General features: G+C 43.3%; 1 protein-coding gene and 1 long non-coding RNA gene across 2 annotated transcripts in view; one reads left to right on the top strand and one right to left on the bottom strand.

Moving 5' to 3' along the window:
• Positions 1 to 12,536, bottom strand: part of LOC119259110 (uncharacterized) — a 159,796-nt gene that overhangs the window by 30,981 nt on the left and 116,279 nt on the right. The gene's annotated exons all lie outside the window — the stretch shown is intronic.
• TACR1 (tachykinin receptor 1) overlaps positions 3,389 to 12,536 on the top strand; it is a 143,182-nt gene continuing 134,034 nt past the window's right edge. The window contains exon 1 of the mRNA XM_037527701.2: positions 3,389 to 4,318. Coding sequence (XP_037383598.1) covers positions 3,930 to 4,318 — 389 coding nt within the window. The 5' untranslated portion in view covers positions 3,389 to 3,929. The remainder of the gene's footprint in view (positions 4,319 to 12,536) is intronic.

The raw sequence follows: 12,536 nt of genomic DNA, 5'->3' as shown, positions 1-12,536 counted from the left end.
GTGAATAGACAGTTTACAGAAAGAAAAATCCATGTAGTCTTAAAAGAAGTTCAGATTCTCTAGTTGTCAAGAAAATAAAGTCTAAGTATAAGCAATGCTATATTTCATGTATTTTAGACTGCCAAAGCTAAAATGACCTTTAATACTTATTATTAGAGTAGATGTCAGGGAAAGGGGTAATTGCTAATGAAATATAACAGTGTTATACCCTTTTGGAAGGCAATCTGATAACATTAAATAGAAATATATAACACAAATATATACATACATGACTATAAAAATCTATTTCTGGGGGGATATATTCCACGGAAATAAAACATCAGGCTATGGAAATATATGTAAAAATGTTTATTTCAGCATTGTCTTTTGTAGGAAAAACTGGAAACAAAGTGAATTTTCATGAGTTGGGAAAGACAGGTATAAGCTTTGGTACAGGCATGGCATAAGAATAACACTTAGCTATTGAAAATGATGACTATGTCCATTGACTCAAGTATTCAGATGATATTTTGAGAAAAGTAAAGTGTACAGCGAAAGACTTGTATTTGTCTATGCTTACATGTATGAGTATTGTGTATATTTGTACTTCTGCCTATATTGTTTTGAAGAGTTTGGACAAATAAGGAAGGATTTGAACTAGGTTGTCAACAGGATTTACTTTGAGACGGAAGGGCCTGCTGTGGGTCAAGTGCAGCATTCAGTAGAAAGGGGAGTGGAGGAAAGAGGCTAAGTAAAGAACATCAACTCTTGTAGAGGAAAAAAAGTGCATTTAAGATCTTATCTATATATTTGTTTCAAATTCTCTGTATTGGGGGAGGAAAGTCACTACTTTGTAGTAGGGCAATGTTAGAAACATAACTCTTCTGAATGTGTATGGACCAAGCACACCTTCTGTTACTGTATGGTTGAGAGGGTTGTTTTAATGTGAACTCTTTGTGAATTTGCTTTGCTTTTTTGTGGGAAAGGAATTCCCTTTAGTAAGTTATACCTCCTCCTAGGTCATGGCTCCCTGCCATGAGGAACTGTGACAGGAAAGACAGTCACTGAGTTAGGCCAGTCTTTGGGATACTTCAGAGCAGGGACTCGAAACCCTTGGAAAGCCAGAAAAGGACTCTAAGTGAGTTGGGTAGTCCTTATGGGACTTGAGGAGGGTGACATGGTTTGACATACAAAACATCTCTCTGGAATATTCACTCCCTATCACCCTCATTCTCTTCTCAACCTTTAACACATACTTCACAGTCTTCTCCACCATACGATTTTCTTCTCTCCCCCTAATTCCTCTCATTGTCAAGGTTAGCTGCACTCCCCACCCCCTTCTCTCTTGCAGTGTCTAGTACATTCGTTCGCCATAATACTGCCCGTTTTGTAGAGTTAATTGCCTCTTTTTCCTTCTTTTGTCTATAAATTTTGCCAGGTCGTATACCCGCCCCAGTACCTGGCTCAGGGTATCAACTTGGACTAGTTATGGAGGATAAATCTGATATTATATTTCGTTTGTATTATAGACAGGTTTATTAGCTTCCCCCGCTGCTCCCCACCCAGCCCCCACCCGCCCCCCAAGCATCCTATAAAGTTCCTGGTGAAAAACATGAGCCGGCTTCCCACTGGACAGGGTGAAAGAGAAAAAATTAAAGGTGGTCGCGCGCACACGCACGTACATGCACACTCTGCTTCAGCTCTGGGAGGTGGTGGAAGTAGCAGTCAGAGAAGGCTCCACTAAATAAGGTGGTAGTGTTCTCCTCAAGGCATCGCTGGAGGTTTCCCTTTAGGTTTGAGGGTTGCTTGGAGGACAGGGTAAAGCAAGGTGCGTTTTATATAAACACTGAAATCTAGGCTTCAACAAAACCAGAGTGAATGAGGAGCCGTTCCGCGCCCTCGTGAGAGGATCCGATTTGAGCCTGGTATAAACCTGTACGGTAAATTTCTAAGCCTTAAAGGGCTTTTCGCGAAATGCTTTACGCACTTGCCGCAGAGATGCGCAAGCAGCCGGGACTAGTGCGTAAACAGGGCTCCTGAGAGAGTGGAGCGTGCGCCACCCCAAACCTCGGCGTCCTGCAGACTACCCATCCGCATCCAGCCCCGCAGTGAAGGGGCGGGGCAGGCAAAGAGCTAGCTGGGCGGCAGAAAGACTCCGAAGGTCGGGTTCCCCAGTGGAACCGTATCTCCTGGGTACTCTGGCTGGAAGGCGCTGGGAATTTCAGCCCATCTCGCTCCTCCAGAACGATTCTCTCCGACTGGCGGGCAGCTCCCCCTGCCTCCCAGTACCTGGTCCCCCCTCGGCCATTTGAAATGGCCTTGAACTGGGAGCTCAGGCCCAGCTGCCCGACAGGGGTGGAGACGGAAGGCGGCAGACCTGCCCTCCCAGTCCTATAAAAACCTAGGAAGCAGGGGTGGAAGGGTGGGTGATGAAAAAGCCTAGGACGCTACCCCAGGCCCCGCGCTAGCCCGATGGCTGGAGAGGGACTGATGCAAAAGCTACCGGGACCGCGGGAGGCGAACGCGAGCCTACAGCGAGTGCTGGAAGAAATCCCAGAGTCGCGCATCTAATTTTGGGTGGCTCCTGCGCTCACCAAGCTTCGCAGGGAGAGCTGTCCGGTCCCCACTGCCTGGGCGAGGGGCTCTTCCAGATGATTCAAATGGGGCGTTTCATAAACCGAGGGGTCAAACCTCAGGGGGCTTGGGAAAGGTGTCCTCAAAGCTTGGAGCCTATCAATGCTTCCCAGGAAAATCGGCGTGCTAGGGAAAGAAACTAGTTGTTTGGGGAGCGTTCCCTAAACACGGCCTCAGGAAAGTTGTTTTCCGAACACTTGGAACCCAGCATCGTCGCCTCTGGCTTACGGGTGGCAGCTAGAGCGAGCCCGCGGTGCGGCACTGCTGGAGCGCGGCCTGGAGCGCGGCACTGGCACTTCGGCCCCACACTTGCCCGACTCCCACCACCACACGCAAACGCCTCTGCAGAGCTGTCGCAGAGCTCGGGCTTGCAGTTGCTGGATCTTGAGTGTCCATCACCAAAGCGCTTATGCAAATCCTTCCTTTCCCTTTGGTGCAGCTGTGGTTCCAGCTGCAGACCCCATCTGGCGCAATTACTCCGAGGCCACCTAGCGCCCCCTCGCGGAGTGCGTGGGGCACTCAGCTTGCAGACTCCCTCAGCAGGTAAGCAGCAAAAGGCGTGGTGGCTGCGACAGTGGAGTGTGACAGTTGCCAACAGCTGGTGCAGCTGCCGGGTACTGGCAAGTACTCAGCCCAGGTACTGCCCCTTCCCGGTGACGTCTCTGCTGCAGGCTATAAAAGCCTCGCGCACAGCCTGCTGAGGTTCTGCTAACTCCCGAGCAGAGCAGGACCAGAGACCAGAGGCGCCTGCGAAGCTGTAGGCGGAGGCGCTGGCGCTGGCGGCGGCGGTGCGGCAGCGAAAGCAAAGGAAAAATCTCCAGCTGGACATTGGCACCCAGAATCCCGGCCACAGACTCAGAACTTTTACAGGTCGCGCTGTGACGAGCACCCCGGCTCGCCTCCAAGTCCTCACGCAGCCCAGGGCTTCGCCTTTCCTCCTATAGGCAGGAGAAATAGGAATTGTAAGCCCCAGCAGGTGCAGAAAGGCGGGGGTCTCTGCTTCCTGGATCGGTGACCGGTGGAATTTCTTTCCTGTTCCAGTCCAAAGCAGAAGAGAAGCTGTCTTGAGATTTCTGAACTCAAATGCTCCCCGAAGCTTGAAAGTGGAGGAATTCAGAGCCACGAGGAGCAGACAGCACACCCAGAAGCGTTTTTCTTCTGAGTGGCAAGTCTCCAGCTTACAAGGAAAGAGTTCTGCCCAGAGCGCGCCTGCTGCTCTTCTGTCTTGGTTGAGCAGGACTCACGCCAGGTGCTGCTCTCAGGACTCTGCTGCAAAGGGGGTGTGTGAGCAAAGAGCTTAGCCTCTTAGCTGAGGAATGGATAACGTCCTCCAGGTGAACTCAGACGTCCTCTCCAACATTTCCACCAACACCTCAGAGCCCAACCAGTTCGTGCAGCCAGCCTGGCAAATTGTCCTCTGGGCAGCTGCCTACACGGTCATTGTGGTAACCTCGGTGGTGGGCAACGTGGTGGTGATGTGGATCATCTTGGCCCACAAGAGAATGAGGACAGTGACCAACTATTTCCTGGTCAACCTGGCCTTCGCAGAGGCCTCCATGGCCGCCTTCAATACCGTGGTGAACTTTACCTATGCTGTCCACAATGAGTGGTACTATGGCCTGTTCTACTGCAAGTTCCACAACTTCTTCCCCATCGCTGCAGTCTTTGCTAGCATCTACTCCATGACCGCAGTGGCCTTTGATAGGTGAGTTTGCCCTTGTGGAAAAGGGAGAAAGCATCCACAGTAGTCCAGAGTTCATGATGGAGCTTGGGGGTTGAATTGTGCATGGTTCAAGGTGGAGAGCAGCCACCTTGCCCTGTTGTTTACTGATTGCCTGATGAAATCAGTGTTGATGGGGAGCTTTATCTCATCTCACTATTTTCTGTTCTATTTCCTCTTTCCTCTTTTCCTCCTTTTCACCCATCATCAGTCTCCCTTTCTTTACATGTCCCCCCTTTTCCTCACGCAACACTCTTTTCTCATCCCTTCTCTCATCTCCTTGACACTTTCCTTTAAATTCTTGTTTTGCTTTTCCCCATATATTCCCTCCTCTTTTGCCCTTAAAGTGTGAAGGAAATACCCAAGATTCGGCCACAGGGCTAGCCCCTGGTTGGGGCTTTGTCAGTCCCACAGGTCTGCTGTTGTGTGGGGGTAGGGTGGGAGGGTCTTGATTTGACACCTTCTAGTTTTTATGTACACTGTGACAAATTTTCTTATCTTTCATTCTTTCCTGAAGATTCTGGGACTTTATTCTCCCCCCTCAATGCTCTAGTAGTATTTGGATGTGTAGAGCATTTCATTAGAATCATAAAAAACTTGGGATTCTAATTCATCTCCCTCTATGCTGCCATGAGTTCTCATTCAGGAATGAGAGGCAACTATGTTGTTCCTAAGAATCTACAGATAGGAATTTAAGGTGCTTGTCTGGGAGTTTTTCTAAATTTCTCTTGCAATATAAGATCAATGTCTTTAGCCTGTCTGTATTCACAGAGAAACATGTGCAGTTAAAACATCTGGAAGCTCCTCCTTTCCTGCAACCAATAGGTTAGGGTTTTGGAAGCTTATTGAAAGTGAACGCTGGCATTTTCAACACCGGGGTTAGCATTCTGGAAGGAAGGGGTCTCCTCAGGTGACATAATGAAAAACAGATTCTTAGAGTACAGCTGGACTTGTATTGATTTGTTGTGAGTATCCTAGGACTGTGACGTGTACATCTGTGTGCACGAGTGTTAAATGTTTACATGTATGTGGAAGTATGTATAAAACACCTGCCACTCTGATTTTAAGATGGGTTCTTTTGATGGCCTTGCTGACATAAATCGAGTATGAAACCCAAAGAAGGAGCCAGGAAAAAACTTCCCCAAAATCCAGAATTACTAAGCCCCTTTCCCTAAAGACTGTATATAATTTGCAATTAATTTCAAGTCTTTTTCATAGTTCATGGGCAATGAACACGTCTATGTCAGGGAAGGCTGTGTTTCCATCCTTTGCAGTGCTGTCTGAATGCTAGATTCTAAGTTCCATGTATATCTCCCTTTATCATGTGCTTGTTATGTTGTGTGTAAAACAAGTTGTGGCGACTAGATTACATTTTAAATGCAGAAGGGAAGCCAATTACTCAAAGTGGTCGTGAAGTGAATTCTTCAATAAACCAATCTCTTCTGTGACTCTGGTTTTCAGGTATTCAATTTTCTGAAAGTGAGATACGTGTGTAAATCTTCCACTTTGACCTGCTGCTTTAATCTCATAGCACCCCCCTTCAATTAGAAAATGCGTAGTGTGATCTACAACTGAATATAGGTGCAGTGAGACTACCATGTCAGCCTTGCGCCCTCTCTCTTAATGATCCCTAAAGAGAGGGGAAGTTTGTGTTTTTGCTGCATTTGGGACCTGTGTGAGCACAAGGGAGATGTGCCAGTCAGCATGAGCACCAGCAGACAGCTATCTTGCTTTGGCTAAAAGAGAATTGACACGTTTCACAGCCCCCCTCTTTGTTTTTGAACTTAGAAGGCTATGGGCAATAGTAAGGCTCAAAATCTTCACAGTAGATTGGACAGGGAGCCAAATTTTTACTGCCTTGATGCTGGTGCTTCAGGCTCTACTGTTGTTTCTCTCGAGGCAAACCACAGACAGGACCCTAACCCTGAATGACAACTGCTCAGGGAGATCAGAAGATCTCTGGTGCCAGGTCCCAAGCAATGGCAGCAACAAGAAATGTCCCTGTGTCCCTAAGGTGTATAGCTATAGCCCCAGGAAGATTAGCAGGCGGTGTCAGTCTAAAGTCCAAGATAGAGTCCGGGATGAGGCTTCAGGATCTATGCCCTACTCCTCTGAGTGCTCCTTCTAGTTTCCCTTGCTCAGCCTCAAAAGCACACAGTAAATGAATTCCCTCAGATTCTCTGATGAATGTTGTTCCCCTGTTTGCTGGGTCATTCTTTCTTTCTCTCCAAGGATGCTTTCGAAAGGGAGGGAGCACAAGCTTTCTCCATGTGATTTATCTTCCCTTCTCTCCATCATAGCAATGCAGACTTTGAGGAAATATTAAATTATCTCTTTGATTGTTCCTTGAATTTTTAACAGATTATCCTTGAATCAAGTTTTTAAATATCAGGGTAACACTGTTTTCCTGATTATAAAATTAAACCAATTTATTGTAGAAAACCTGAGAAATATGAAGAGCACAGATACAAATTACAACAAATCATTACTGTATAGGCAAAAATAACACCTGTTAACATTTGAATTTGACTACTATACTACACCGTTGAGATCAGATTCTATATAATTTTCTACCTTTTTTCTATTGGTGTTTAGTGGAAAACAATATTGTCTTCTCATGTTATTAAAAAACCTTCAGTGATATAATCTTAATGGCTTGCTATAGCTCCATTTTATGGATGTGCTATTATTACTTTAACCACTTCTCTGCTATTAGTTAGGTGATTTTTAGATTTTTTGGCTATTATGATTAATGTGCTAACAAACATTTCTATATAATAATTTTGTTTTTGTTTTCTTGATTATTTCCTTAGGTCAGATTACTAAAAGCAGAATTAATGAGTCAAAAAAATGAAATTTTTGAAAATGCTTCCTCCTAATTTTAAAGGATTTTAATATCTGGGCAGGACCAGGAACATATCTGTTTATCTTTTCAGCACAAAGCAGAGTGCTTGGCATCTAACAGTCACTACATGTTTATAGGAAAAGTGAATAAATGAATAAAAAAAGCATGTTCCCAGAAGAACATTTGGAAAATCCATAAAATTGAAAAAAAAAAAAAGTAAAAATCATCTGTAATCCTACTAATGGCAGTCATTCTGGAATGCTAGCTTATATCAATATTTACTTTCTCTGTGTTATTCATGCCACATATAGTTATTCACTCTCTTTTTTAAAAATTTAATCATAATAAAAACAGTTTCAATAGACGCTTTATTCTATTTCATTTTGTTCCTTAGCATCATCATAACATGACCATTTTCCATGTCACGAAATAGTTTTCAAAATAGGATTTTTAATGGATGAATTATGTTATATGCCTATAATCATTTTGTTTCCATTTTCAATGGTTACAAGAAACTTTGAAATGAATATCCTGGACATAAATCTTTGAGAGGATTCCTTTTCTTTTCTTAAAATAAACTCTTTGAAGTGGAATTGCTGGGACAAACTTTCTTGATAAATTTTGCCAAATTTCCTTCTAGAATAAAAATGTATGCAGAAAAAAGCTTTAACTAAAGATGTAGTACCAATTTAAATTTTTCTTGTAATCTTTTCACAGAGTGCGAGAGAAAAGGGAAGGATTGAAAAAGGGGGGGTAGGGGAAAGGAGGAGGGGAAGGAAGGAGAAAGATCAAGATCTCTTTCAGAAGGAATATGTATTGAAGGAAATGGTTACCCAGAATACCAAAACTTGCAGAAACAAATATACCTAATTAAGATCAGTTCTTCTAATTAAACCCCAACAAACACCAGAGATTTCACTTTCAAAAACTCTATAATTTCTCCCACTAAAAACAAAATTTAAGAAATCTTTGTATTATAAAAATTAAAAGGTATGTGTCATGTTTTATGAAATTAGAAGTTAGAGGACACTGAGTGGTGACAACTCTATTTTGCAGGGGCCAGTAATAATAGCCAGTCTGCTATTGTAGAAAAGTATTGAAGAAGGGAGGAGAGGGCCCAGCTCCTAAGCACACAGAGACACCATACACGTAAAAAGGTAACCTGATGTGGAACCAAGCACAGAGCTATAGGAGGTTCGGAAAAGCAGGGGCCTGGTCATACTGCTTCTCTGCCTGACATGAGAAGGTATGAAAGGTGGAGATTGCTCGCTAGACTGGTTCTGGGTATGTTATGTTTGAGTGAAAGGAAACATACAAATGAAGATAATCAGAATCAAATATATAGATGCCCAGATATGTATAAAGTTTGAAGACAAAAGAGGAATTGTGTTTTCTGAGATAGCAGCAGAGGAAACAAAAGCAAAGACATGCACAAATAACAAAGATTCTTCCCACTCTGTTTCAGTCATACCCAGCTACAAGTTTAAATGACCTGCTTCCCATGTCTCTGCTAGACCTGTAGTATGTTCTTGATCTTAATCTTGTTGGCTGGACTGGACCTCATTGTATATTTCATGATCCATCCCACCCTGAGGCAGGACTTACAGTTCAGGATGTTTAGCACTATTTAGATGGACCTCACAACCCATGACCAAGCAGCTCTGAGATGTTGAGAACAGTCATTCTTTTTTTTTGAAAGATTCATTTATTTTTACACAAGAACTGGGGTACAGGCCAGAGGCATGGGAGGGTGAGAGGATTCACCAGAGACAGAGAGAGGAACAGAACAGGCAGACAACCGAAATACACTGCACTGCTGAGGGGAGCAGCGGGCACAACAGGAGAGGTCTGCCACACCATGTGGGATTCTTGCCGGCCAGCCGGGAATCAAACCGGCGCTGCAGAGGCTGTGGACAGCTTCACAGCACAGCGCTCAACCCACTGTGCCACCGGGGAGGCCCAGAGACCAGCATTCTTTAGAAGCTTACCCCCACAACTGGCCCTGTCTTTTCAAATCAGGAACCTCAAATATCTGGGTTGATTTAGACCAGATCTGCGCGGGTTACAGCTTAGATGTGTCATTTAGGCTACAGAACATTTCCTGGAGAAGTTCGATGGCAACCTGCCCTCTGGACCTGCCTTACTGCCTTTGTTCTATCCTCCCCTACTCACAGGAGCCTGCTGATGTCCTAAGTCGTCAAGGCACTTGGTTTTTTCAAACTGATAGCAAAGATTCAACTGGAGGAAATAGAGTAATTCTCATTGTAAAAGCACATAGTATGAGCACAAGATTAGTTACTATTATTGTTGCTGAATTAGCAAATGGTGGAATGAGGATTCTAAGTATAAAGCACTCACCCATAAGCTTCAGCAAAGATCTTCAGCCCATCAAGGGCTGATGCCACCAGGAGCAGTGATTTTCCTCACGTCTTCCCTTAAAGTGCTTATGCTACTTGTGGAGTTGGGGGGAGCAGGGCAATAGACTGAGAAATAATTACAATTTGAGGTGTCGAGGGATCGATTTCATATGGGCTGTACAGTCAAGTTCTATAGGAGAAAAGAGAAGGGAGGAAATGTTCAGCGGGAATGAGCAAGGAAAACCTGAGAAGGTGGAAATTGAGCTGGAACTTGAATATTAGATAAGATTTGTGGAGAGGATGATAAAGAAAGGTGACACTCCAGCTAGAAGAAACTGTTGACAATAGTGCAGAGGTAGAAAGTTGCAGAGTGTTTGGGGAGATGACAGATTGATTCAATTGAAGTAAATTTGCAAGTGAATCAGAGGTTGAATGGTAGGAAGAAAATGAGTACAGGTTTTGTTGGATTTGATGTGAAAATATAATGATTAGTTGGAAATGTTCAACAAGTAATTTGAGAAGTAGCTACAGAATAAGCCAGGGATCAAAATGTAGATTTGTGAATTTTTCAAACAGAAGTTTGCAAAGTAGAGAATATCTCTTTACATATATATTTCCAGAGAAAAATTCCAAGATTCACAGGAATTCCTCCCAAGAAGTAGGAAGGGAAAAGGAAGAAATAGAGAGGTAGTAGAGAAATCAGGATATGGGGAGGGACAAAGGTTAAGAGTGGTGACATGTGCTTGTTATATTAATTGTGTCTTTAAAATCCAAAGAGGATGAAGACATTATATTTAGCAATTAGAGAGTTCTAGTGATCTGTGAGAGAAAATGTCAGCAGAGTATGGCAAAGGAGGATAAAATTAGATGGCAATGAGGGGAACACCCTCTTTCTCATTCACCTGTCCATCCATCAAGCCATTATTAAGCACCAGCAGTGTACCAGATAAAACACTATAGTTGCCCTTGTGCCCTCAGTCTTTGGGGATTGACGTTATAACCCAATGCAGTTAATGCTACACTGAGGGAGCTTGGAGACAGAGCAAAGAAATACCCTTGGGAATATAGGAAAGACTAACTGGTAAAATAAAGGAGAGAAAGAGGAGGACAAGGACATGGGGGAAGAAGAGAAGGGGAAAGCGAAAAGAAGATTATATAAATATTTATATAAGATTATATAAATACAGAAAAATGCACTGACTATAAGTAGAATTGCAGAAAGAGAAAATTACAGAGAAAGTAATGTGAAGGGTTTTTTTTTTTTTTAAATTAACTTTAAGAATACCAGATTGGGAATTGTCACAATGATTTATTAATATTTGTCACTTGGAAACTGGAAAGGAGATTTCATGTTAATAAAACTGATGATACCTTATATTTATTTGTTCTTTAGTCCATTGTCTCATTTAATCTTTCATACCAATGGGGATTCTGTTTCTACCTTGAAAAGACTATTAGAAAAAATTTCTTTTAGCATCATCCTCCCATTCCTCACTCCCTCATAGTTTGAAGACCCATGCAATTTGCTTTTGTGTGTCGTAGACCTCTGCCTACATGTTCCTACCAAAGGTCCCTTTCGGATGCTACATCATCTAAGGAAAACTGCCGTCCAAAGTAGGAGAGTGATGTAAAGGTCCTACTGTGCCAGAAAGGACACTGGAGACTCTTTTGACAATTTTCTACTCAAATAAAAATTCAACCCCACAACTTTCCAGATGGGGCCATTGTAAGAGTAACAAATTCTGCTTGTATTTTACTCAATTTGCTCACATGTTAAATCCGTTCCATTTTGAATCATTAAAGATTATTCCTTTTTTGAACTAAATCTGACTCTGATTTTGGTTTATCCCTAGTAGCACAATACCTCATCTATGTAACAGTCTTTCATATGCTTCCCTCCTTTCCTGGTTAATTGTCCCTGATTTCTTCATATTTCCATTATTGTTGGTCTATACTGGCTATTTCCATTTGTTAAGATCCTCTTAACTGAGAGGTTAACTAATGCCCAGAATTGAGCATTACCCTATTACTATTAAAGCAGGTCCTCAAAGAACATTACTTTATTTAGTGTTGTTTCATTACACTGTCAATGAGCACCAAAAAAAAAAAAAAAAAAATTCCTGGCCAGGACCACTGTCTTATGAAGTTTGCATGCTCTGCATGTTCTCCCCATGCCTGCATAGGTTTTATCCAGGTACTCTGATTTCCTCTCACATCCCCAAAATGTATTCATTAAGTTCATTGGCATGTCTAAACTGTCCCCATCTGAGTGAGTGTGGAGGTGTGTGTGAGTGTGCCCTGTAGGGGAGCAGCATTCTGTCCAAATTTGGCTCCCACTTTTTACCCTGAACTGCAGGGATAGACTCCAACCACCTGGGACCCTGAAGTAGCATAAGGGGGTTAGAAAATGAATGAATGAAGACAAATTGCTGTTTCATATTAGAAGTATTTGGTGTCTTTAATTTGATTTTTGGTGTTTTTGTGACCAGAAATATGCCATTGGAACTTAACATTAGTTTACAGCAATAGCCTATAGTAAAAGTGATTTCCTTATAAGTTATTTCACTTAAACTCACCATTTCCAAGATTCTATCAATGATATTAAGTGAGGACTGACTGTACCCAGTCCAGCACCACCTGTTGTAGGGCTAGCATCCTACCTGACGACTTTGCTTCCCCTTAGCCTTTAGCTCAGATGTCATTGCCACTAAAAAGTTGACCTTAACCTGTGAGTCTTGATAAAATGTTCCTCTAATCTATTCCCCTGTCATTAATCCAGTAAGGTTGTAATTGCCTGTAACTTTTTTGTTTGAATAATATTTTATTAAGATTATATAAATACAGGGCCTCCCTGGTAGCGCAGCAGTTGAGCGCTGGGTTGTGAAGCTGCCCGCGGCCTCTGCGGCGCCGGTTCGATCCCCGGCTGCTCCCCGGCCACCGGAGGAGGGTCCCACATGGCGCGCAGACCTCTCCTGCCACTCGCTGCTCCCCTCAGCAGTGT

Source organism: Talpa occidentalis, unplaced genomic scaffold, assembly GCF_014898055.3.
Source record: "Talpa occidentalis isolate TD23 unplaced genomic scaffold, MPIMG_talOcc4v2.1 talOcc4.5, whole genome shotgun sequence".
Lineage (NCBI taxonomy): Eukaryota > Metazoa > Chordata > Mammalia > Eulipotyphla > Talpidae > Talpa > Talpa occidentalis.
The sequence above is the reverse complement of the archived record's forward strand: the minus strand, read 5'-3'. Positions and strand labels throughout refer to the sequence as shown.